The 27,295-nt window shown below is 47.1% G+C and overlaps 1 protein-coding gene and 2 long non-coding RNA genes across 4 annotated transcripts in view; 2 read left to right on the top strand and 1 right to left on the bottom strand.

The window, feature by feature from the left end:
* Positions 1-27,295, bottom strand: part of LOC309536508 — a 118,086-nt gene that overhangs the window by 44,885 nt on the left and 45,906 nt on the right. The window lies entirely within an intron of this gene.
* LOC309536618 lies at positions 2,420-3,897 on the top strand. Its single transcript, XR_014221681.1, has 2 exons — positions 2,420-3,508; positions 3,622-3,897. It is a non-coding gene; the product is annotated as an uncharacterized lncRNA (long non-coding RNA).
* PURB (purine rich element binding protein B) lies at positions 21,677-27,241 on the top strand. Its single transcript, XM_082229586.1, has one exon. It carries the CDS (start codon positions 21,930-21,932, stop codon positions 22,959-22,961), a length of 1,032 nt encoding a protein of 343 aa, XP_082085712.1. The 5' UTR covers positions 21,677-21,929; the 3' UTR covers positions 22,962-27,241.

The raw sequence follows: 27,295 nt of genomic DNA, 5'->3' as shown, positions 1-27,295 counted from the left end.
CAGCAATTTTCAAGTGGTCTGTGGCAGAGGAGTTTGGGAATCACTGTGCTAAACTAGCCTTGAGGAAGGCATCAAAGCTGGAACACTCCTGTTTGCGGATGATGGCGTACTGCAACATTTTGTTGCATATCTCATGTTATTTTATATATATATATATATATATATATATATATATATATATTTGCTTTCGTAGATTTTCACGGGTACAGGAATGCAGGTTTTGGTGTCTTCGGGTGTCTTCCCGTGTAAGAGTCGGGGTGTCTGTGCGACGTTTCGACGAGGTCTCACTCGTCATCTTCAGGCTGGTGCTAAAGCACCAGCCTGAAGATGACGAGTGAGACCTCGTCGAAACGTCGCACAGACACCCCGACTCTTACACGGGAAGACACCCGAAGACACCAAAACCTGCATATATATATATATATATATATATATAATGAAAAATATATTTGAAAAATGAATTTGTAAATTCAACACCCTGCCCTATGTCCCTTTATTGTCCCAAGAAGGTTGGTCATCCTTCTTTAGGCCGTCATTTTAAAATGATTTATAAAATATCTGCAGATTGTGCTGCTTTTGTTGTTGCTGCCAGAATGATCGGAAGAGACTCCTCTCACAGGTTTGCTCCTCTTCCTTACAAATCCAGGGAACCAAATACAAACCTTTGACATGGAAATGAGTTACACAAAAGGGAGCCATTGCCCATCCTCCTTGCCTATGATTGCATGACCCCATTTTTAAAACACTTTGTCAAGGAAGTAGCAGTTCGTCTGCTAGTTTAATAACAACCCAGGAACAAAGCCAAGAGCATCAACTAAACTGTAGCAATGTTTACAGTAATGAGGCCTCTACTCCACACCACAATTACAGACCCCGTATTGCTTTATAGCTGGAGGCCCATAAACTAGTAGCTCATAAGTAGGATTATTGCAACTGCTCTATGATAGTGCCCTGGGGTTTGGGGGAAATTCATAATATGGGGCTCGGTGGAAGGAAGGCAGCAGACATGAGCTGCACACCACAGCCATTACCTTAAGTCAGTGTTTCCCAACCTTTTTTGGGCAACGGCACACCTGTTTAATGAAAAAAATCTCGCGGCACACCACCATTACAGCCCCGTGACGTCAGCGCGCAGCGTCACGCTGGGAGGGACGCACGAAAGTGAAAGTTTTTTCCCTCCCCCTTGCCGGGGAACCTCCAAGCTTTGGGGGTGGGAGGAGGCAGCAGAGCGAGGGACTGAGGGACGGCGGCAACTGAGGAGGCGGCGGCTGTTGTGGTGGTGGCGGCGATAGCGGGCGGAGGAGGGGGCGGCGGCGGGGCTTGAGGAGCCGTCGCCGGGAGTTGCTGCTGCTGTTGTTGCTGCTGCTGCCCGGACATGCCGGCCTCCTCCTCCGCTGTCTCGCGCTCCTCCCTTTTGCACGCGCTGCCCCGCCGCTCGGCACCACCACCGCGGAGCCGCCCCCGGCTCGACGCGGATCCTCGCCGCCGCCGCCTCTCACCGCCCGACTCGCCCGCCTCCCTCCCACGGCACACCAGCCAACGTCTCACGGCACAGTAGTGTGCCGCGGAACACCGGTTGGGAAACACTGCCTTAAGTTAGCACACACCTGTCATCAGGACTCTAGCCTTCCTCGGACTGTAGGGCTCCATGAAAGGATGCTAATTCACCTGCTGATCCTAAAGAGGTTTTTTGGAAATACAGTGGTACCTCGGGTTAAGTACTTAATTCGTTCTGGAGGGCCGTTCTTAACCTGAAACTGTTCTTAACCTGAAGCACCACTTTAGCTAATGGGGCCTCCTGCCGCGCCGCCGGAGCATGATTTCTGTTCTCATCCTGAAGCAAAGTTCTTAACCTGAAGCACTATTTCTGGGTTAGTGGAGTCTTTAACCTGAAGCGTATGTAACCTGAAGCGTATGTAACCTGAGGTACCACTGTAAATGTAACTTCCCTGTCCTCTCTGAGGGAGCAAACCTCTCTCTAGAGTCTAGACTGCGCCCCTTTCAAGTTGCCGGTGTGAATGACACTAGCATCATGGCTTCCCCCAAAGAATCCTGGGAATTGTAGTGAAAGGTGCTGAGGTTTGTTAGGAGTCCCCAATTCCCCTCCGAGAGCTACAATGTCAGAGCAGTTTAACAATAAATTCTTCTTCCCAGGGAACTCTGAGAATTGTAGATCTGGAAGGCAAATAGGGGCGTTTCTAACAACTCACAGCGCCCTTAGCAAGCTTCAGCTCCCAGAATTCTATACCCGACATTCCTCAGATGAAAAGAGGGACATTTCTCACTCCCCCAAACTGACCCTTCTCAACCCCCCATTTTTTGTGTCCCCTCCCCCCAAGCATATCCACCACCACAACACCAATGGGACACAGCACAAACACCCTCCACCATTCTGATAAAACCCCTTGATCCCTATTTTATTTTATTTTATTCTTTGGTAGATTTACAAAAAGATAAACACACATCAGTAAAGGAATTTTAGAAAGGGGAAATATAAGAAAGCTCCTCTTTCTTCTCAGCCAGGCTGGCCCTGCCTTCTGCCTGGACCCCAGAGCTGCCACTGCCATCATCACTGTTGCTCAGGTCAAGCACCGGTTCCTCCTTCTCCCTGAGCACTCGTGGGGGAAATAGGGACATCTGGGATCAACTCAGAAGCTGGGATGGCTTTCATAATTCCAGGACCGTCCCTGGAAAATTGGGGTCCCTGGAGGGTATAGAATTCTTTGGGGGAAGCCATGACTGATGTGGCATCATGGGGCTTGTAAGGTATGGATGTGGCCTCTGTCAGGGACTGCTTACTGAATCCAAGACCTGACTGGTGCTCTGGTATTTATAGGAGCCCAACCAGAGGTTTAACATGGCCTGCCAACCTCAGGGACTGATGTTGCTTTCCATGCCAGTCTTCAGCACTTATAAAATGAGGTCAGTTTAATTATTCTTTACAGAAGATAGGATCCAACCAAGATCCACCGGATGGGATCCACCAAACTGTCTCCACACAAAGGATCTTGGGTTTGGATTGCACTGTTTAATAGGCTGCTCACTGACCACTGTGCAAATGCAGCAAGATGAAAATGGAGAAAGAATCAAAGGAGCAGAGTCAGAATCATGCCAAAAGGGGGGGGGGGAGCAACCACCAATCAGCCTCAGTCAGAGCAGAAATGTGGAGGAATTTGCTGATCTCACCAACTCTTCTTAGTCACTGTGATTAGCAGTCAGCTCTATTGTTCTACATGAGAGTAGCGATTGATGTTGCCATGGTTTGCGGAAGGGGTATCCATGGCAATGCTTCTAAGGAGCCCACCAGACGTGGGTGTTACCTGTGCTATGGATGAGTGTATAAATATCAGTTTACCTGAAGGTGGTGACCCATGGTTGCCATGGAACCCACAAGAGCATCTTCTCTGGAGATGGGGTTGTCATAGAAACAGTGATGTCTCTATGGCAACAGTGCATCATTATTTCCCTTCTTTCAACTGAAATATGTTTAAAGAACCTGTTGAGGAAAGTATGTGCATTTATTGGAAGTAAGAGCCAATATCCAGACCTGGTGTGAAATATTAGGGAGGCTGATGTGCAAACCCGCTGAAGAGATGCATTTGTTTCTTCTTTGCATTTCAGAGCTGCTGTAGATCAGGGGTTCCCAGCCGGCTGTCCATGGACCACCAGGGGTCTGCCTGCAGCATGTCTGTGAAGAACCAGGGCTGTGGTTGTGAATGGTGGCAGTGGCAACAGCAACTACAGCTGCTCCAGGATGGACCGGAAGTGATGGGCAGGAGGAAGTGGCCTGAAAAGGGTCAAAAACACATTGCACCTCATGTATTACAATCTGAATTCTTGGGACTCAAATTGTATTACAAAAATCATATAGCATATAACACAGTGCATTACCATTGCTACAGTAGGCTGATGAATCATTAAGTCGTCCACCACGACCCTCAGCAATTTTTGAGTGGTCCATGGGAGAAAGGGTTTGGGCATCACTGCTGAAGGTGGAACCAGATATGAGAAAATTGGCTCCAGTTGTCCTTTACTCACCTCCCTTGCCAGCCCTTTGGTGTAGGACCTCAGAAGCCTCCTGTTCTCACTTCATGCTGCTCCCCAATCAAAGAATGTGTTGTGTAGATAAGGCCTTATCCAAGCTGAGGGATACTGGCACTGTGACCTAACCCAGGCCTTGCTTCCCCTTTCTGGGCTGTGACTGTGCAAGATTTAAACTGTGTTTCCCTTTAAATCCATCTGTAATGCTGATGTAATCCTGACCTTGGCTGCAAAGTACAGTACCGTATTTTTTGCACCATAACACTCACTTTTTTCCTCCTAGAAAGTAAGGGGAAATGTCTGTGCGTGTTATGGAGGAAATGCCTACGGGTGGCATGCCTACGGATTTTCCTCCTCTAAAAACTAGGTGCGTGTTAAGGTCGGGTGCGTGTTATAGAGTGAAAAATACGGTACTTATCTGCGACAGGTGGTATTCAGCTAAGTGTGAATCAGAGAATGCATACTTCCAGGGATTATGCCTCTTTGCCCCTCTGCCACCCTTAAAAAATTCAAAATTCTCCGTCCTTCATGTCAGCAAACTTTGTTTATTAAAAGTTTAAGAATTAAAGAAAGAAGTAAAAAAGAAAAAGAAAAAATAAACAATACAAATCAATACATTACAATACATATAAAAAAGACACAATACATCAAAACAAAAACAAAAGCAAAAAGTTAAAAACACACCCAATATTTCCATATCTTTATCTTTCATTAACTTGTTTCATCGACCTCCTCACACCTCCCTTTTGTGTTCTAGTTATTAATTATTTCAGCAAATCCTTTCCATCTTTCACTGTTTTCTGTCATTTAATTGTCTTAATTTATTTTAACCTTATCTTACCATTAAAACCCTAAAACTTATTTATACTTAACTCCTTATAACATTTCTACTAAAGCCATATAATTTCATTCCAACATTTTTCTAACACTCATTAATTTTGCAACATTTCTCTAAATAATTTTTTAAAAACTTTTTTCCAATCTTCTTCCACCGTCTCTTCTCCCTGGTCTCGGATTCTGTCAGTCCTTTCTATCAACCTGGTGACTTTCTATCCGAGGCTCTTAACTCTCTTCCATGTCCCTTCTGCAGATCTTCTTTATTCCTTCCTTTGGCACTGAGGAGTAGATCTCGAGGAAACTCCAGCCTAACAATGTCTTTATTCCTTCTCGACAGGCCAGCCCATTCTCCATAGTCAGAGCTAAAGTCTAAAAGATATTTCAGAGCGCCAATCTCCCCCTGACCCAAATCCAGATCCCAAAGGCCAGAGCATCCCTTCATAAGAGGATCTCCAAGCAGGGCTCCATCCCACCAAATCTGGCTTTCTCTAGATTCGATCATAAAGGACAACAGCTTATGTTCATCAAATTGCCTCTGTGAGGCCGGGGCTCTCTCCACTTGAATTACTTGAGGTTCAACAACAACTTTCTCCTTCATCTTCTCCACAACTTGCCATGTCAAAACAGATTCCTGAGTCAATGTCAGCAAACTTTGTGGTGTTTCCATCTTGCATCTTAATACAATACTCTGTGGGAACCAGATACTGTTGCACAAACACCCTGCTCTTCACAGCTCCATGTCACATTCTGTGGGAGCAACAGAGATTTGAATTCTCATGCCCACCTCAGGACTGGGCCAGGGAGTATGAATCCTCTTTTCCACTGTGGGCCATCAAACATTTTAAAAAGAAAAGTTTAGCTGGTTAATAAAGACAATCTTTCATAATTTCTCTTTTAAATTCCATATTATAGTAATACAAGTGGGGCTGCAAGAAAATGTTGCTATGTCTAGCACTCCTGCTCAGAGTTCCAGTCAGCCAGCAGACCATGAATACTCCATTCCGCTGCACTCCCCCAGTTTCCAGGTTTCTCCTAAACAGAGACGTTACAGGCTTTTAGCAGGAAGTTATGGAACATGCACTAGTGGGAAGCAAAGCAGTATGACCACCCCAAATATTCTGCAGGCACAAATGGCATTGAAAGCATGATGATGTGTAACAGCCCGAAAAACATCATGAGCCCAAATCATGATGAATGTGCAATAAAAACGACATCTCGAAGGACCCTCTGACCAGAGAAATATTAGATGCTATGAGAAAAATACAAGCCTAATTTGGGGATAATAAACTAATGAGTGTAAATCTGAAGACTGGTGCTCTCCTGCAACGTATGTTTAAATTGCAGTGGGTTAAAAAACAAATAAATCCCAGAGCATTGCTTAGCAACAGATCCCCTGATAACAGCAAGTCACTCTGGAAGAAAACTCAGTTGGATCGGCGCTGCCATTAGGCAGAATGTGGTGGCTGCCACAGGCATCAGGCGCTTGGATGGAGATGAGGAACAGTGGTGGTGCTGGAGGACAGAGCTCTGTGTGCCACACGGCCGACCCTAAGCAAGCCTGCTGGGACCTCAGGTGGAATCCCACTGGCAGTCTTTCCATTTTGCTTGTATTGTTTATTTCCAAATGCAAGAGAGGGGGGACACCAAGCAAACTGGCAGGTGACATTATCAATAAAAATGTTCCATCAATTCCAGTATAAAAGTATAGATTAATACAGGCAGTCCTTATGTCCAAATAGGTATCTTTTTGAGACTAGTGATTATAAGCAGCAGCAGCTGATGAGTGTTTGCCCTTCCAGGTTAGTTTCTTTTTATATATATAAACCTTATTTTAAAAGTTTTTACATACATTATTATTTGCATTAGTCCACAAACCATCTCAGTATCTTTATGGGGGGGTTCTTCCAGCTCCCGGACGCCCCCCCCCCACCCTCCTCCCCAGTTTCCAAAAATTATCTCTTCTCTTTTCTGCATCTAAATACCTTAATCCAAACTATTAAATTTCCTTTTTAATATCCTTTGTCAAATTATATTACAAGTGCTAGTCCAATCCTGCTAACTGTTTTAGAGGTTTGCAGTGCTCCTTCATATATCCTATAAAGTTAATCCACTCTTTTTCAAATTTATCGTCTTTTTGGTGTCTAATCTTCCCAGTCAATTTCACCATTTTGGCACAATCCATCAGTTTCAATATCCATTCTTCTTTTGATGGGGTTCGTTCTTCCTTCCATCCCTGAGCATAAAACATTCTTGCTGCTGTCGCCGCATAAATAAATAGAGCTTTTTTCTCCTTCGGTAATCATAGAATCATAGAATCATAGAGTTGGAATAGACCACCAGGGCCATCGAGTCCAACCCCCTACCAAGCAGGAAACACCATCAGAGCACTCCTGACATATGGTTGTCAAGCCTCTGCTTAAAGACCTCCAAAGTAGGAGACTCCACCACACTCCTTGGCAGCAAATTCCACTGTCGAACAGCTCTTACTGTCAGGAAGTTCTTCCTAATGTTTAGGTGGAATCTTCTTTCTTGTAGTTTGGATCCATTGCTCCGTGTCCGCTTCTCTGGAGCAGCACAAAACAACCTTTCTCCCTCTATATGACATCCTTTTATATATTTGAATATGGCTATCATATCACCCCTTAACCTCCTCTTCTCCAGGCTAAACATGCCCAGCTCCCTTAGCTGTTCCTCATAAGGCATCATTTCCAGGCCTTTGACCATTTTGGTTGCCCTCCTCTGGACACGTTCCAGTTTGTCAGTGTCCTTCTTGAATTGTGGTGCCCAGAACTGGACACAGTACGCCAGGTGAGGTCTGACCAGAGCAGAATACAGTGGCACTATTACTTCCCTTCATCTAGATGCTATACTCCTATTGATGCAGCCCAGAATTGTATTGGCTTTTTTAGCTGCCATGTCACACTGTTGGCTCATGTCAAGTTTGTGGTCAACCAAGACTCCTAGATCCTTTTCACATGTACTGCTCTCAAGCCAGGTGTCACCCATCTTGTATTTGTGCCTCTCATTTTTTATTTTTTTTGCCCAAGTGCAAGACTTTACATTTCTCCCTGTTAAAGTCCATCTTGTTTGTTTTGGCCCAGTTCTCTAATCTGTCAAGGTCGTTTTGAAGTGTGATCCTGTCCTCTGGGGTGTTAGCCACCCCTCCCAGTTTGGTGTCATCTGCAAATTTGATCAGGATGCCCTTGAGTCCATCATCCAAGTCGTTGATAAAGATGTTGAATAAGACCGGGCCCAAGACAGAACCCTGTGGCACCCCACTAGTCACTCTTCTCCAGGATGAAGAGGAACCATTGATGAGCACCCTTTGGGTTCGGTCAGTCAGCCAGTTACAAATCCACTGAGTGGTAGCATAGTCAAGACCGCATTTTACCAGCTTCTTTACAAGAATATCATGGGGCACCTTGTCAAATGCCTTGCTGAAATCAAGGTAGGCTACATCCACTGCGTTCCTAATGCTTCTCCTATTATACCTAATAGACAAGTCTCTGGGTTTTTTTAACAAAAGTTATTTTAAACATTTTTGTAACTCATTATGAATCATTTCACAGAAGGCTTTTGCTAATTTACAGGTCCATCACATATGTTAAAATGTACCTTCATTATCCTTACATTTCCAACACATATTAGACATTTTCTTATATATTTTTGCAAGTCTTGTAGGAGTTAAGTACCATTGGTACATCATTTTCATATAATTCTCTTTTAATGAACAGCAAGCAGTAAATCTTAAATCCACATACCACAACTTTTCCCATGAATCAAGTTGTATATTATGACCCACATCTTTTGCCCAATGTATCATTACAGATTTTACTTCATCTTTTGTCTCCCATTCCAGCAACATTTTATATATTTTTGACAGAACCTTTTTGTTATTTTCCAACAAGTCTTTTTGTAATCTTGCAAGTTCTTTCCTAAATCCCACTCCTTTATCCATTTTAAAAATGTCATTTAGCTGATGATATTGGAGCCAATCAGGTAACAAATGCCTTATATTCTCATAGTTCTTCAGTTTCAACTGATTTCCCTCCTCTACCAGCAACTCTCTATATGTTGCTCATTCTTTTTCCATATTTAATTTTTTAACTGAGAATGCTTCTAGTGGTGATATCCACCACAGGGTCTTATTTTCCAATAGATTCTTATACTTTTCCCATATAGAGTATATTGATTTTCTAACAATATGATTCAAAAATCTTCCCGCTTTGTTTCTTAGCCACCAATAGGTATAGACGCTTTTGTCGTCCATCCGTTTTGTTGCCAGTGCTTTGTTGTCAGTATTGAAGTAAGAGTCAACTGGCAGTCCAGTTGGTTTCAGCATGTGGAATGGCGCTAGGGGTGGGAGTCTTGTTCTTTGTCTGAGGCAGCAAAAGACTGGCCCTAAATCTGACGGCTGCCTCTTTCTCAAAACCTCCTGCAAAGCAGAAAGTAAAATAGAGACAGAAACAGTAGCAAAACGCACTTGAATTGGCTCTAACAGTACCCCCAAGGCCAACGTCATAGGGAGAAAACAGTCTGAAAATTTGTTTGAAACTGAGTTTTAAGTGCTGTGGCTCCTACAAAGGACCATGAGGATTGTGGTTTTGTGCAGAGGGACAATACTCTGTATCTGAGACAAAGGCCTAATCCTTGAGCACCTGTCACAGTCCTTTTATACATAACTAGCGTGCTAAGAGGAAGGCATGCTTGGCAAATCCACACCGTGATCAACTCCCGCCCGGAAACCTATGTCCCCACTGTGGAAGGACATGAATTGGCCTCCACAGTCACAGACTCACTGCTAAAACCGTGTTTATGGAAGACAATCTTACTTGGCTGCAAGTAACTGCCAAAGAAGAAGAAGAAAGAAGAAGAAGATACATAACTAGCAGGAAGTGCCCAGCACTATCCAAAAATGCGAAGACACCAAAAAATATTGTGATTTTAAAATGGATAGTGCAATTTGTGTGTGTGCATGTGAGCACACCCTCTCTTTCTCCAAGCCAGGACCCCAATCAATCTGGAGGTGGGAACTAATGTTTATATACACTTGATTTGGTCTGCCATCTTGATTCAACATGGTCTTTGACGTTCACCTCGGGAGTCCTTGTGCCAAGTTGGGTGACAATATCTTCTGAGGCATCCAAATCAACGTAGTTTGCACTCATTGCACCAAAAAAATGGGCAAAGTGAACACCAGATGTTGACAAAGGCCACCACTCCCACCTGGGCGCTTGGCAATGGTATCTTGAGAGGCGCCTGACTCTACAGAGAACAGGCAGGCAGGCAGGCAAACTGCTTTCCAGGCTGCACCATCCTTTGGGATGATATTATCACAATGGCCAAAACTGATTCAATGGGGACCCCTGGTGACGGAAATGTGTCTCTGCCATCAAAATATCTTACACTCCAATGTTCCCAGCAAGTTCAGTGGTACCTCTGGTTACGCACTTAATTCGTTCTGGAGGTCCGTTCTTAACCTGAAACTGTTCTTAACCTGAAGCACCACTTTAGCTAATGGGGCCTCCCGCTGCCACTGTGTGATTTCTGTTCTCATCCTGAAGCAAAGTTCTTAACCAGAGGTAATATTTCTGGGTTAGCGGAGTCTGTAACCTGAAGCGTATGTAACCCGAGGTACCACTGTAAATTCATATCAGAAGTGAACAAAAAGTTCAGGAAGCTGCACTGACCCCAAAGGGGGCAGGCGGGGGAGCCAAACAACAAATGAAGGAATACATTTCTAAGGACCAGCTACTGTATATGTCACAGAGTCCTGAGAAGTTTCAATGATAGGGCACAGCTGTTAGTTGAATGCCATCCATACAGATCTGAACAATAAATCCACAATATTGTGTGTTGGATAATCTGTAAATGGGGAAGGAGGGAAGAGTGTATCTGAAAAATTCAAATAAACTCCAGATTCTGCCAGGCTGCACCCAGGACCTGCCTTCAATTGAGTGCCAGTGTGTCTAAACATCAGGGAAAACTTTCTGACATTAAGCGCTGTTGGGCAGTGGAAGGGTCTCCCTCAGGAGGTTATGGACTCTCCTTCCTTGGAGGTTTTAAACCAGAGGTTGTATGATTCTATGACTGTAGAGTTGGAGCGACCCTATGAGTCTTCTAGTCCTAAAATGACTTTGCCTCGTTTAAGTCCATCTTCTGTGAGGAGAGAGGTGCTATAGAAAAATGAGTGTGTGCTTCGATCCTTGGTATTGATCCAAATATGCATGCACATGCAATGGTCCTTCGGTGAGAAAGTGATCTATAAATAGCTGAAATAATATTTTAAAAAGCAATTGAAGATGAGAAACTTCAGACTAATTCTTTGAATCTGGTTGCCTTAGAAGCAGTGTGTCATGTGGAATTTTTAACAGATGCCCTGAATGCAAACAGATGGAAGTAAAATATGGAGAACAATTATTCTTGGGCCAGTCAATTCTCAGGACTGAATTACACATTGCAATAAACACACTTTAAACTTCTCCTCAGAGTAGACCCACTGAAATTAATAAACATGACTGTTAGATGCATTAATTTCAATGGGTCTCCTCTTAGTAAAACTAAGACTCTGGATGGTTGGAAAAGGTAAGTTTTGTAGAAAGAGAACTCAGTCCCTGAATCCAGTTACCAAATCTGCATCATGCTCCTACGTACGCATTTTGAAAAGTCACGATCCCATAATTTTTCATGAACCAGGATGAACTGGTAGGATCCTGCTACTGACGGGTTAAATCTCCAGGCAGACAGGAAACCAGCTCCCCACACCACACTTCTTGACCAGAAGAAGTTATCTTTAGAACTGTAGGCATGTGGCTCCCCCCTGCTTTGCACAGCCCCCCCCCCCCCCGATCAGTTAGCTACTGAAGAGCTCATGCCACAAGGATCCACTTACAGACCAGCATAGGCAGACAGCAGCAGCAGCTGGAGGTTGAGTTATGCGCCTGCAGTGGAGACTGGGTGAAAGGGTTTGACAGGGAGCAAGTAGGAAATATAATATTAAAAAATAAACCTAAATAAAGGAGGAGAGGCAAACAAGCCTCTTAAAATGAGGAAAACCCATCTATGATCACAGCAATAGAATAACCAAATGAATGCAATGCAATCCACACTCTCACTGGAGCAGATTCCTGGAGCAACCACAGTCTGCTGTCACTTGAAGATTTGAGTGAAAGGTGCAGTCCACAATGTGGGATACTTTTTCTGTTGGCAGGATTTCCTTTTTTAAAAAGCTTCATTTGCAGATGCTTCATCATTCCATTATAGCCCTGGTCTGAAACATGCAGAGCACAGAGGATATTAGGATTGCCTTCCTGGATCCAAGATCCATCTTGTCTGGTTCTGTTTGCAATGGTGGTCGGTTGAGCACCTCTAAGGTCTTATTGCCAAGGAATGATTCTGATGGCCACCCTTTGTTTGTTCTTGGATTTGGCACAAGGAGATAGAATGCCTCTAAGAGGGAGATAGTAAAAGCACAACTTCAGGCAATACCAATGAGACGGAAACATGGAAGGTGCCTAAAGAAGCCAGGGTGGCTATCTAAAGAACTTTTAACTGAGTTAAGATTAAAAAAGGATGTGTACAAAAAATGGAAAAGGGGGGAAACCACCAAAGAGGAATTCAAACAAATAGCCAGTACGTGTAGACACAAAGTCAGAAAAGCTAAAGCACAGAATGAACTCAGGCTGGCTAGAGAGGTTAAAAGCAACAAAAAAGGCTTTTATGGGTATGTCCGTAGCAAAAGGAAGAACAAAGAAACAGTGGGGTCACTCAGAGGAGAAGATGGTGAAACGCAAACAGGGGACACAGAAAGGGCTGAACTCCTCAATGCCTTCTTTGCCTCAGTCTTCTCCGATAAAGAAAACAATGCCCGACCTGAAGAATTTGGAGCAAATGATTCAGCAGAGGAAACACAGCCCAGAATAACTAAGGAGATAGTACAAGAATACTTGGCTAGTTTAGATGTATTCAAGTCTCCAGGGCCAGATGAACTGCATCCAAGAGTATTAAAAGAACTGGCAGATGTGATCTCAGAACCACTGGCAGTCATCTTTGAGAATTCCTGGAGAACAGGCGAAGTCCTGGCAGACTGGAGGAGGGCAAATGTTGTCCCTATTTTCAAAAAGGGGGAAAGAGAGGACCCAAATAATTACCGCCCAGTCAGTCGGACATCAATACCAGGGAAGATTCTGGAGCAGATCATTAAGCAAACAGTCTGTGAGCACCTGTGATGACCAATAGTCAGCATGGATTTCTGAAAAATAAGTCATGTCAGACTAACCTGATCTCGTTTTTTGACAGAATTACAAGCCTGGTAGTGTAGCCTTATTGGAGTTCACTGATTGGGTCTGCGTTGCTCCGGGACAGGAGGAAGGAAGTCAAAATGACACCGAGTTGGTTCAAAGAAAGAGTTTATTCTGCTCTCCGGATAGCAGAAGGCACTTGCGTGATTAGTCCACAGCAAGTCCAAAGAAATGACAAGTTTCATGCAGTATTTATATCCTCCAGGCACCCTCTCCCTCCTTCCAACCACGTCAGCCTATGTATGCAGGTTGACATCACATATGTTCCTGCTCTGGTACTCTCAACCATAAAAGGGATTTCCTTCCTGCACTCCTGACCATAAAAGGATATTCCTGTTCCTACTCCTATCTTGGAGCAAAAGGTCACTACTTCCAAGAACATGCTCTGGCGTTAGTCCCAGACTTGGGTCTCCCCGTCATTTGTGGTCAGAACATAAGATATGTCTGTGTCTGTTCTACTGGTAAAGTCAAGGCCAGTCTTGCCGTCAAACTGATAAGGGAGAGAACTGTGTTCTTGTTTTGCATTTGCTCAACGGCTAAAGTTTATGCATTTTAGCTAAGGAGAAATGGGGATTTTGGTGCAGTTTAAAAATGCCTGTACAGTCAGTTTTGGGTTTGGGAAACCCATTCCTTCATGATGAATGAAATGCAGTGGATGTAGCCTACCTTGATTTCAGCAAGGCATTTGACAAGGTGCCCCATGATATTCTTGTAAAGAAGCTGGTGAAATGTGGTCTTGACTATGCTACCACTCAGTGGATTTGTAACTGGCTGACTGACCGAACCCAAAGGGTGCTCATCAATGGTTCCTCTTCATCCTGGAGAAGAGTGACTAGTGGGGTGCCACAGGGTTCTGTCTTGGGCCCGGTCTTATTCAACATCTTTATCAACGACTTGGATGATGGACTCAAGGGCATCCTGATCAAATTTGCAGATGACACCAAACTGGGAGGGGTGGCTAACACCCCAGAGGACAGGATCACACTTCAAAACGACCTTGACAGATTAGAGAACTGGGCCAAAACAAACAAGATGAACTTTAACAGGGAGAAATGTAAAGTCTTGCACTTGGGCAAAAAAAAAAAAGAGAAGCACAAATACAAGATGGGGGACACCTGGCTTGAGAGCAGTACATGTGAAAAGGATCTAGGAGTCTTGGTTGACCACAAACTTGACATGAGCCAACAGTATGACATGGCAGCTAAAAAAGCCAATGCAATTCTGGGCTGCATCAATAGGAGTATAGCATCTAGATCAAGGGAAGTAATAGTGCCACTGTATTCTGCTCTGGTCAGACCTCACCTGGAGTACTGTGTCCAGTTCTGGGCACCACAGTTCAAGAAGGACACTGACAAACTGGAACGTGTCCAGAGGAGGGCAACCAAAATGGTCAAAGGCCTGGAAACGATGCCTTATGAGGAACGGCTAAGGGAGCTGGGCATGTTTAGCCTGGAGAAGAGGAGGTTAAGGGGTGATATGATAGCCATGTTCAAATATATAAAAGGATGTCATATAGAGGAGGGAGAAAGGTTGTTTTCTGCTGCTCCAGAGAAGCGGACACGGAGCAATGGATCCAAACTACAAGAAAGAAGATTCCACCTAAACATTAGGAAGAACTTCCTGACAGTAAGAGCTGTTCGACAGTGGAATTTGCTGCCAAGAAGTGTGGTGGAGTCTCCTACTTTGGAGGTCTTTAAGCAGAGGCTTGACAACCATATGTCAGGAGTGCTCTGATGGTGTTTCCTGCTTGGCAGGGGGTTGGACTCGATGGCCCTTGTGGTCTCTTCCAACTCTATGATTCTATGATTCTAGGTTCCAGTTCAGTATCAGGGTTAATAGCCATGGACGGCAGGCCCCATCTGCATCCTCTGCTTGTGAGACTCCTAGAGGCTCCTGGATGGATGCTGTTGGAAGAAACAGAATTCGGGGTTATTATGATTTAAGATTTATCCAGCAGAGCAGTTATTAGGGCTGCAGTCCTATATGCATTTTCCCCAGATAATCCTCATTCATTTCAATGGAATTTAATACATTTCAACAGAGTGCATTTCAAAGTAAATACATAAAAGTAGGATGTACAACTACAGCTAGGATAAGCAGATGCAAAAGGGGGAAGAAGTCCTGTACCTTTAATATTGAGTCAGGAAACCTTTTTCAGCCATGTCTCCTCAATGATAACTTTCTGGACTGCCAAGAGCCAACGATGGTCACTGGTCAGCATTAGGGGCAAAAGTGGGCAAAACAACAGATGCAACTCTTAATTTTGATCAGTACTCTATACTCAAGCCATGCAAATGTCCAAGGTTTCTACTCCACTTCCACAAACCCTTTCACCATCCAGGCAAGCAAGAAGCCTGGTCATAGTTCAAGGAAACATTGCAGCCAGGCTAAGGCAGTCTGGAAGAGCAGAGAACAGGGTAAGGGAGGGGGGCTTTATCTATGATTCTATGATTCTATGTTCCAAGAGCCACATTCAGCCCACAGGGCAGAGGTTCCCACATCTGCTTTGTCACATCATGCCCTTCCCCCTCTGTGTTTCTTCATGCCTGCTTAATTCAAACTTCTGTCACTGTTTTAATCTACCACTTTCTCTCCCTTCTCATTCCCAAGTTGCTGCCACTGCTGTTGTGCAACGTGTGTTCACCTTTGCTCCCCATCCCACCATAACTTCATTGCAAATCTAAGGCTATGATGCAGGCCTACAAATCCTCCAAAGGGGCCTATGTGATGACATTCTTACAGTATTACAGTCTTTGGCTGCTGTCAAATATTTGCTTTGCTGTTGATACATACCAGGGGTAGCCAACAAGGTGCCCTCCAAATTCTGTTACACTATTAGTCATGCTGGCTGCGAATGATGGGAGCCGCAGTTCAACACCTAGAGGACACAATAGTGGCTGCTACCTCTGCTCTATTTCTTTATAGCCTGTCTTGGATTTACCTGTGCCAGAGAATGGCTAGATATAATGGAATGAATGCACAGTAGGAAGTTGGCAACCCAATTAGGGGTGGTAGACCAAAAGCCAATGCTGGGAAATTGCGTATTATCATAGCTTAATGCTACTATTGGCCAGCCCCGTCCCCCCAGTAGCCATGAGCCAAGATGAGAGAATGAGCCACACATCAAGTTCAGCCCTTCTGCCTTAACAGTAGTACTATCAATTATCAATGGTTCACAAATTGTCTAGCTTCTAGGAACCATTTTTCACATCAATTTGTCTGCTAGGGACTCTGCAGCTTTCAGCAAGGACTCCTTCCACTTTTACCGAAGATTCTCAGACATCATTTAAGGTACAAGCTCAGTTCATGTGCACTGTGGCACATAACCAAACACTCTCACAGCCATGAGTAGAAAGGGAGCTTATGCAGAGGTGGGCAAGCTTTCCTTCAAGAAATATTGTCCCCCATTATTTATTTTCTCATTGAGAAGCCCTCTCATAAACCACTAGGGTGCTCTTGACACAATAATAGTGACACAGTAATTAGTGCTGTCTGGAAACACTATAGAGCAACAACTATAAGGAACTACAGTATAGAGCAGTGTTTCCCAACCACTGTTCCGCGGCACACTAGTGTGCCGCGAGATGTTGCCTGGTGTGCCGCGGGAAAAATTAAAAAATTCGATTTTTTTTTTTTAAGTCAAATTTTCGATTGGGGCGCCGTCACTAGATGACCCCTGGGGTTCCCTCCCTCCCGCTCTGCGCCTCCCTCCTCCTCCGGGGAGGCCCTTCCTGGCTCTCGGCCAAGGCTTGGCAGCTGCCACTCACTCACTCGTTCGCCCACCCGTCCCTCCATCCCTGCACCCGGCCTCTCCCCCTCCGTCCCCGGCGCGGGGGCTGCCGGGATCCGTAGTCCCCTCGCCCTTGGGCTCCACGCCCGCGCGGGGTGCGCAAACTACGTTTCCCAGCGTGGCCTGGCGGGCCGGGCGTTTTGTTTGAAGCGCTCTTCTCCTGGCCATGGAATGAGCGCGGCGGCGGCGGCTGGGCGGGCAGGGGCTCTTCCGCGCAGACCCCGCGCAGCATGCCTGCGCCCCCGCGGAGATCGGGCGGCAGGATGGAGCCCGGGGATCCAGGCGGAGCGGCGGAGGCGGAGGCTGCCCCCCATGCAGGGCTGCGTCGGGGGGGGTTTATTTTTGCAATGCTGCATCCGCGCCGGAGGGGACGCATCGGACCGCGGGGAGACCCCTTGGCGGGCGTGCAAGGCAATGCATGCGTGCAGGCGTTGCATGGAGTGCAGTGCAATGCAATGGCAACACGGCGCCCTGCATGCATGCATGCAACTTCCACCGGCGCTCGGGACTTCGGGAGGGCGAAGGGGAGCCGGGGGGGAGCAGCGCTGCTCCCCGAGCCGAGCCCGGGGGGGAACTTCGGCGTCGTTGCGCCGGGTGTTGGAAGCGGAGGCTGGCGGGGGCCCCTCACCTGCAAAACCTGGTCGCCTCTCATATATTTCGTGCATTGCATTCATCGCCCGCTTTCTCCTCCAAGGAGCTCCCGGGGGCGCGCGTGGTTCTCCCCGTGTTATCCTCGCAACAACAGCCCTGCGAGGTGGGTCAGGCGAGTGGCCCAAGGGAGCACCCAGGGATTGTCCTGGCCAGGTGGGGTGATTTGAACCCTGCTCTCTGCCCGGTCTTCGTCCTCATTTAGCCCCCACATGTGCATGACTGTGCATGACTGAGGTTTTCCCCCCTCGTCTTGGCTATGGTGTGAGTCTGTGCTGTTAATTAATGGGGTTCTGCCTTCGGAGAAGATGAGCCAGCCCTCAAGGAGGTGATTATGTAATTTGCTAGCAATTCATGTCCCTCCCGGCGTGACGCTGCGCGCTGACGTCACGGGGCTGTAATGGTGGTGTGCCTCGAGATTTTTTTCATGAAACAAGTGTGCCTTTGCCCAAAAAAGGTTGGGAAACACTGGTATAGAGAACAAACATTTGTGGTATTAAAAAGTTGTGGGATTTCCTCAGGAAGGTACAGGATATACACTGATTGTAAAGGAAGCAGTGTGACCAACCCCAAAACCTTTGAAGGCACAAACAAGCAGAGTCACGTGTGACTACCCCAATAGCATCATGAGCAGAAATAATAATGAACGTGCAATAAAATGACCATCCAGAGAGGTTCTGAAAACCAAAACGTGCCATTTCATGATTTTACCAGCAGAGGTCTCCCAAGACCATTGAATCCTATAACATGGACATTATTAATATATCAGTTCCTGTTAAGCACCTCAGCTAACAAAGATATGCAACCTGTTAGCATTCCCAGACAAGGAGATTGGCAGCCACTCTGGGTCATGTCTCTCTTTTCAGTACTAGTCACAATCCTGTCGACCCTTGAAAGCTGGGAATAGGATGCTGCACAATGACGAGGCGATGACCTGCTTTGCCCTCTGCAAGCAGGGCAGCTGGGGAAAGTGATCTTACTGTGTGTTGGGAACACAAATTACATTATCCAGCCAGCACTTAAATCCTCTCTCTGAGCTGAGCACAACTGAAACAAATTCCTTGCCAGCAAGTCTTCATTTTCACAAAGAAAAAATATTATTCAGTAATTGATTCTGCAGATCTAAAAATCGAGATCTTGGAAAAGGGAATATCTGAAGTTGACTTGGCTTCTTAAGCTTCAATATAGGGGAAGGATGCAGATGCAGCCATCATGAAAACCTGCCTGCACACACATACACACAAGACCTGGCTGGTTCCAAGACCTCCATGCTGGTTTCTCTTATGCCCTACAGATGGAAGAATAGCCCAGGGTTCATTTTAACCTTACCTCCTTATTTGGCTTGTTAGATTCTACTAACTGGTTTGAATTTCTTCCTTTCTGCGTTTGCTGCCTCCTTGGCTTTTCCAGGCCCGGAGAGACCTTGTAAGAGCTGCAGAGGAAAAATGTCATCCTGTGTGGGTTCCCTCCAACTATTACAGCAGTGCCCGGACAGAAGAATCTGCACCTGGCTGCTTTCCCATCTATGCATCTCTTAGCGTAAGGAAGGATGCGCCCCTCTAGAGTTGCTGGAATACAGCTCCCACCATCCTGACTACTGGCCAGGCTGACCAAGGCTAATAGGAGCTGGGGGCTGCATCTGGCCATTTGGGGAGCAGACATGTCTATGAACCCTTGCCTTTCTGGCCAACATTCCTCCAGCCTCCAAAGTTCATTTCTTCCCCTTTTATGCCAATAACTAACAGATCCTGCTGTTCCTAAGTGGCACATGAAGCCTGTCTTCTGCCCTTTTCTTGGCTGCTCCTTTCTACAGCTCCATGGCTTCACTACTGTACCTGCTGTTTTCCCTCTTCCTTCCTCTTCCTCTGGCTTCCAGCCAATGTTTGCTACCCAGGATAGCTAGCATTTTTAAAAGGTATTGGGGGGTAGGGATGGGAATAAACCACCCTTCAGGTGGCAACCTTGGGCACATTTGGTCAGACCACACCTGGAGTCCTGTGTCCAGTTCTTGGTGCCACAGTTTAAGAAGGATAGTATTGACAAGCTGGAAGGTGGGCAGAAGAGGGCGACCAAGAGGATCCAGGGTCTGGAAACCAAGCCTTATGAGGAAGGGTTGAAGGAGGTGGGTATGTTTAGCCTGGGAAAGAGGAGACTGAGAGGAGCGATGACTGATATCTTCAAATAGCTCAAGAGCTGTCCCATTGAAGATGGAGAATAGGACCTGAACCAACGGATTCAGGTTAGAAGAAAGGAGATTCCAATTAAACATCAGGATTGGATTCCCTTGGGGGGGTGGACTCTCTTGATTGTTTTAAAGCAAAGATTTGATGGCCATCAGTAATGGATGGTCTAGCTGAGATTTCTGCAGAGGTTGGACTAGATGACCCTAGGGGGTCCTAATATAAGAATTAGAGACCCAGGGCATAGATTTGTTTGATTTCCAGTATTAATTGCATTCAGCCTTTGTCTAGCGTGCATCCATGGATGGTTCCTGCATGTTGTGACTCTCTCTTGCCTCCCTCCCACGCTGCATTCCATCCCTCCTGTCTGACCCTGAAAGTGGTACAAATGGCAGGATCGTTTCCTCTGTCAGTTGTGAGTTAGCACGGACATCTCCTTGAAAGATTCCAGATATGGGAAAGGGCTGTCAACAGCCCCACTGAAGGTCTGGTTGCCTTGACAACCGTCTGATAAGTTGTAAGCCAAGACCACATATTTTGGAACACCCCAAGGAAGTTGATCCCAGTGTGGAGCCCCGTCTCTTCCTATCTCATCTCCATGTATGTAGAATGTTTGATGTTTAATGACTCTTTTTGCACTGTGCCTATAAAACCTTTGTTCTGATTCTCCTCTAAGCGGTGGTTCAGCTGAAATAAATGCCAGGTCCCTCCTGAATGTTGGACTTGCACGAATTTCCTTGCCTCTGTGTTTTATTTAAAAGGTGGTCCCTTCCAACTTGGGACGCGGGTGACGCTGTGGGTAAAAGCCTCAGCGCCTAGGACTTGCCGATTGAAAGGTCGGCGGTTCAAATCCCCGCGGCGGGGTGCGCTCCCGTTGTTCGGTCCCAGCGCCTGCCAACCTAGCAGTTTGAAAACACCCTCGGGTGCAAGTAGATAAATAGGGACCGCTTACCAGCGGGAAGGTAAACGGCATTCCGTGTGCTATGCTGGCTCACCAGATGCAGCTTTGTCACGCTGGCCACGTGACCCGGAAGTGTCTGCGGATAGCGCTGGCTCCCGGCCTCTAGAGTGAGATGAGCGCACAACCCTAGAGTCTGTCAAGACTGGCCCATACGGGCAGGGGTACCTTTACCCTTCCAACTCTGCCATTCTCTGATTTAGCTGAGAGCGCAGGAGCCACCTGCTAGGGGCCGAGGTCCCTTTGCCCCCCATAAAATATTTGAAGCGTAAAGGTAAAGGACCCCTGGATGGTTAAGTCCAGTCCAAGGCGACTCTGGGGTTCAGGCGCTCATCTCGCTTTCTAGGCTGAGGGAGCCGGCGGTTGTCCAGCTTTCCGGGTCATCTGGCCAGCAGGACTAAACCGCTTCTGGCGCAACGGGACACCGGGATCGAGTGCCAGAGCGCAGGATCATCGGTGCCCCCCCCTTGAGGGGCTTTGCCGCTCTACTGGTGCGCGTGCGCCACATCTTGTGACTGGTTGTGCAGGCTGGGGCTCAACTGTCCCCCCCCCCCCAATGTTTTATGAGAGCCGGACTCCAGAGTGCAGGGAACTCTGCACATGCTTACGTGCAAGTCCCGCCTTTTCTGTCCCCCCCCCCCCGGCCACAAAAAGGGGGTCTTGCGCTTCTTAGGAGAGAAGCCTTTTGGCCTGCGAGGGGGCGGCGAGGGGTCTCTTCACGGGCCGCCCGCTGTGCCTGGCCCTGGTCGCGGGGGGGGGCAGGCGAGAGGGAGTGCGCAGGCGCCAGAGGCGGCGGAAAAAGCTTCGCGCTCCTTCTCTCCCTCCCGCTGGTTTCTTCGGGGGAGGCGGGGCTTAGCGTGGAACGCCGCTGACTTCCGGTTGTGGGTCCTCCCTGGCCTCCGTCCGTCCGCGCGTCCCCGGAAGTGGGCATTGGCGCTGCGGGCGGGGCGGGAGGCGGCGGCGGAAGGGGAGGCGGCCTGAGGGAGCGAAGTGCGTGTGAGGGAGAGAGAGGGAGAGAGAGGCAGAGAGCGAGCGGGCGAGGAGGGCGCGCGCCTGCGCGAGTGTGTGTGCGCGCGTGTGCGTGTGCGGAGGAGGAGAAGGCGGCGGCGGAGAGCCGGACGGGCGGAAGGCAGGCTGGGCCTGACGGCGGCAGAAGGAACCCGAGGAAGGAGAAGATGGCGGATGGCGACAGCGGGAGCGAGCGAGGGGGCAGCGGGAGCGGCAGTGGCGGCGGCGGAGGAGGAGGCGGCGGCGGCGGCTTCCAGGGACACCGCGGCGGGGGCCCCGGCCCGGAGCAGGAGACGCAGGAGCTGGCCTCGAAGCGCCTGGACATCCAGAACAAGCGCTTCTACCTGGACGTGAAGCAGAACGCCAAGGGCCGCTTCCTGAAGATCGCGGAGGTGGGCGCGGGGGGCTCCAAGAGCCGCCTCACGCTCTCCATGGCGGTGGCCGCCGAGTTCCGGGACTACCTGGGCGACTTCATCGAGCACTACGCGCAGCTGGGGCCCAGCAGCCCCGAGCAGCTGGCACAGGCCTCGCCCGGCGGGGAGGACGGCGGCGGCGGCGGCGCGGGGCCCCGGCGGGCCCTCAAGAGCGAGTTCCTGGTGCGCGAGAACCGCAAGTACTACCTGGACCTGAAGGAGAACCAGCGCGGCCGCTTCCTGCGCATCCGCCAGACCATCAACCGCGGGCCGGGCGGCGGGGGCGGCGGCGGCGGAGGGCCGGGCTTCCCCGGGGGCCCGCCGGGCCTGCAGAGCGGCCAGACCATCGCGCTGCCGGCGCAGGGCCTGATCGAGTTCCGCGACGCGCTGGCCAAGCTGATCGACGACTACGGCGCCGACGAGGACGAGCTGGGCGGCGGCGGGGGGGGGCCCGGCGGGGGCGGGGGCGGCCTGTACGGCGAGCTCCCCGAAGGCACCTCCATCACGGTGGACTCGAAGCGCTTCTTCTTCGACGTGGGCTGCAACAAGTACGGCGTCTTCCTGCGCGTCAGCGAGGTGAAGCCTTCCTACCGCAACGCCATCACGGTGCCCTACAAGGCCTGGGCCAAGTTCGGCGGCGCCTTCTGCCGCTACGCCGACGAGATGCGAGACATCCAGGAGCGCCAGCGGGACAAGCTGTACGACCGACGAGCCGGGCCGGCCGGGCCGGGGAGCGGCAGCGGAGCCGGCGACGATTCCGACGGAGACGATGTAGACGACGACTGAGCCTCTTCCCCCCCCCCTCCCCACCCTCCTCCTCCCGGCCGCCTCCTCCCCGTCGCCCCCTTGCTTCTGACAACCCCCTTCTCCGCGCCGGCCGGGAGGTTGCCATGGAGCAGGGGACTAGGTGGAGCAGGGCAGGAAACCTGGCCCCACGCTTCCTCCCCACCTCACACGCATCCTTCTGTCATGGGAGAGAGCGAGCTTCGAGATGACCTGCATACCCCCCTGACCTGCACCACTTCTGGAGCGCCCTCCTGATCTCTATCTCTGCGACCCCTTTATTTTCCCCAGGGATACAGCATCTGTTGGGCTTCACCGACATCATTGCCTCCCCTGCAGAGAGGAATCTTTGTGGCCTCAGTTAACCTCAACCTTAGCCCATGGCGGAGAGAAGGGGATCTCTGCCATTTAAATCTGTCCTGCCTTCCAAGGCTCCTCCTCTACCGAATGGCTGAGATGTTTTATTGGGGAGGAAGGGAGGGAGAATTGTTACTTGGATCTTGACTCTCTCTTTCACTTCCACCCAGACCCTTCACTCTTGCGTTTCTGAGATGGTGCCCCTCTACTCTTGAAACCAGCATTCTGGAGAATAAAAGGCCACTGAGCATTGTTTGAAGGAAGGGGAGAAGCTACCACCGCTGTCCAAATCAGTGGGGGCATGGGGCTTATTTTGAGGGGGGTGCAGATCCCAATGGGGAAAGTCATAGAGATCAATCATGGATTTAGACCAGCAGAAAATGGGGATTTAAATGGGTCGGGGAAGGGGACATAGCAGGTGGGCAGGGGAAAGAAGCAACCAATTCAAAATACCCTTTCAGAAAGGTAATTTGGTGGGGGAGCCTGTATCTGGACCAATGTCCATTGTTGTCTTTCTCCCCCCCCCCTTGCAGAATTCTTTGTTTTATTTTGGGGGTGCAAATTGCTAAGCTCCAGGTGCCTGAACTGGAATTGATAAGTGAATTACTTTAAAGCTGTCAGGTTCTAAAGATCTTAAATGGTATTTCATTTTTCTTTTTTTAATGGGGGTTACAAACAGGTAGATTAAAGAAAAACAGGCATAAAGCACAAGGCATGCAGAGTGGACTGGTCGCTGCTCGCTAAAGTTCTTCCCCTTCTCTCCAAATAAGGTGAAAGCAAATGGCTTTAATACGAGGCGGAAACTGGAGCTGTCTTTCTGCTGACTTCAAAAGATGATCTGGTCAAAGAAGTGAAATCTGTAGCTGGGTTTTTAAAAAGCAAAATCTTGAAATCATAATTTGGCAAAGGAACTGTGTGGCTACAGGTCTGTGAAAAGAACCATGTAGGAAAACGGAAGGCTTCTCCCATCGTGCAAACTAGTGGACATGAACACAGACACCAAGAACCTCAGGTCCAGAAGTCTAGCATCAGTTATTCTTTTAACAAGATTTTTTTTAACAAAAAGAGAACTATCCATTTTCTCAGTACCTCACATTATGTTAACAGCAGAGTTGGCAAGAATGAATTAATGGGATGGATTGTTCAGAGCAATGCATGTCCAGTTGGAGCTTGATATCCATCACTAAAAAGGAGCAGAAACAACCCCACAAAAGATCTGTGACTGAACGATCCCTAGCAGCGTTTTACCATCTTCACATTTTATTATAGACTGGCTACTGCCAATTTATCCAGCTGTCCTTTCCAAACAAAGTTGGGTGTCTCCACCCAAATAATTGCCTCATCTATATTTTGAATGGATTCTTAATCTAAAATGATATTTTTTTAAAACAAATGAAGTCAGACCTATTCCCTCCAAAAGTGTTTTTAGATACATTCTATACTGGCAACTTTGAATTGAATGGAAGTGTACTGTTCACTACAAAGTTTCAGGTATTATTTGTGCAACATCTTAAGAGAGGCAGGTAAACCTTCCTCTACAATCTTTTTTAATTGTGCATGCCTGTCCTTTATTTGAGCTGCCTTCTTAATTTATTGCATACCCTTATTACCTTATTTTGGTATTACTCTTATCTATACTATCTTTGTTTTGTATTTATTAGAAAGCAAGGAGACATAAAAGGCATTTCTTCACACGGTTGTCACTGTAGTGGGGAAATGTGCAGGAATTTTCTTTTAAAAAAATAATTGGTTTTACTATAGCTATTATAAAGATCTGCAAATAATGTCAGAATAGTTTACCACAAGATGTTCGGCCACACATATAATTGTTTATTTTCAAAGATATTTCTTTATTCCCAGTGTCCACAGTAGATATTTTTATTGTATTTTTGAAGAAATCTTTCTTTCCATTTTTCTCCGTCGCAAAGAACTTGTTTCCTGACTTGTAATGGGAGCAATAGTATTCCTTGATGTTTTAACTACATCTGTATACTTGTACTGTATTTTGTACTCTCCAAGGCAGCTGTTTTCAATAATGTTCTGCTGTATCTACCTATGTATTTTTGTTCAAATGTATGTAGTTCTTTGCTCCGGAGAACAACTTTCACCAACAAAAGTTTCAGCAGGTTAACTGGGATACCACAGCCCTCTAGGATTGCAGAAAACTCTACTTAACTAATTAGAGCTCTAGGCAGCAATGAAAATTGAGGCTGCAGATGCTTGGTGTATATTGCTGTAACTCTTCACTCATTTTAAACCAATGTACAATACTTGTATAGACCAACAATGTTTTGTTGCTTCAGTGGTAATTGGGGTTTTTTTCCCTTTTGTTGCTCAGCTGCTGTGAGCCAATTAAAATGCAGTACCTCTCCTTTTCAGGAGAATTTTTTTTTTTTTTTGGCTGAATTGCAGTAACTAGTCTTACCTTTGTATTACGTGGTAGTGACAGGGTTTGACTGTCCCTGGCCAGTGGCTACATATGCTATAATTAGCTGTCTAGGAAGTATGTGGAAGTAGACAGAAGCATATATCAGTTGTATGCCAAGAATGCTGCCATATATGGTGTTGTTTTGGCAACCAGAAAAAAATCTTCTGTAGTCATTAGACCACTTAAAGCATTGTATATTGGGTACACAGATTGACACATGACCCTCCAAGGTATGTAGGTGGTGACAATGCAGTGTGTCAGTAGGAGAGTCTCAGTGAATATACTGGGCATGCTTGTGTCCAGCTTAAGTTTAAATGGTAAGATTTTAAATGTTTTGAGTAATACTGAGGTTATCTCACCATAGCAGGTTAGCGGCCAAGCCTCATGCTATAGGAAAATTAGTCTGGTGGCACAAGCCCTTGTTAGGTGCAGGGGTTTACGGAGGAAAATCCATAGAACTCTGAGAATGGGGGAAGGGGGCTTGCCTGGCATCTGTAGAGCTTTGAACCTCGCCTCCCTGTTGTAAAATTTGGGACTTCTGTGATTGAAATAGTGGAGATTGCAAATTCTGTATTGTTTAAGGGTCATTTGGAAGCATTGATTGGCCTCTAATGAAAGATGAATCCTATTTGGTGTAGGGATAACTGTTAGAAATCTCTCACACACACACCCTTGCACACATGTGTGCACTTTGTACAAACTGCGCCTTTAAAAGAAAAATCACACTGCTCTCTAAGCCTAGTAGTTTTGTCTCAACAATTGGTCTCTGCAAATTCTAAGTAGGCAGACTTGTCCCTGTTCAGAGTAGCTTCTGTTCATGTGATAGGGATATTCAGCCATGTTGGGGAAAATGTACTGCCTGGGTTACATCTCAGATGAATGATCTTGTTATTCCTGTTTATATTGTGCTTAAATGTCAATTTGGGTAAAGGCTTCCCCATTCTTGGTGCTGCAGTTAAATTGTATCTTTGAATTTTTCTGCAGCAACATTGACAGTAACCTCAGTGCAGTTTACAAGCTGCCGTCTGGCATATCTGTGCTTAAAATAGCTTAATTCCATAAATTTACTGGAGTTTAGCTGTCACACGTTCAGGTATGTTGAGTTATGTGGCTTGTGGATCACACTGTTGTCTTAAAAATGCCGGTTCTGTGTGAGGGGGAAATGGGCAAACCTCCCTGTGGAGTTTCTGCATATCCAACGTTTCTAGACTTCTACTGTCCTTGGAGTGACGCATCTGCTGTACAAAACAAAATGTAAATCTTGTATAGCACCAAAAACTGTAAATATTTGAGGCAAACAGGTATAAACACCCGTATCTTTAGCTCACATCTAGTTACGGGTTCTTGTTCTTCTTTCCATAGCTGTCTGCTGCAGAGCGGTTGCAGACCTAACGGTGAATGCTTTTTCTTTTTTCCTCAAATAAAAAGCAGTCACTGTTGCTTACCCTGGAATCCGCTCTGCAACCACAGATCTTTTTAGAAATAAATTAAGATTCAAGCTTCTGCTTCAGTTTCTCTCCCCAAAAACACACATTCTTATCATGCCCTGGCT

The sequence above is a fragment of the Podarcis vaucheri genome, assembly GCF_965113315.1.
Source record: "Podarcis vaucheri genome assembly, chromosome: 7".
Classification (NCBI taxonomy): Eukaryota; Metazoa; Chordata; class Lepidosauria; order Squamata; family Lacertidae; genus Podarcis; species Podarcis vaucheri.
This window is presented reverse-complemented; position numbering and strand designations above follow the sequence as displayed.

Excerpts from the sequence above, each read along its gene's own strand:
- PURB (XM_082229586.1), top strand. The coding sequence starts at position 21,930 with ATGGCGGATGGCGACAGCGGGAGCGAGCGAGGGGGCAGCGGGAGCGGC.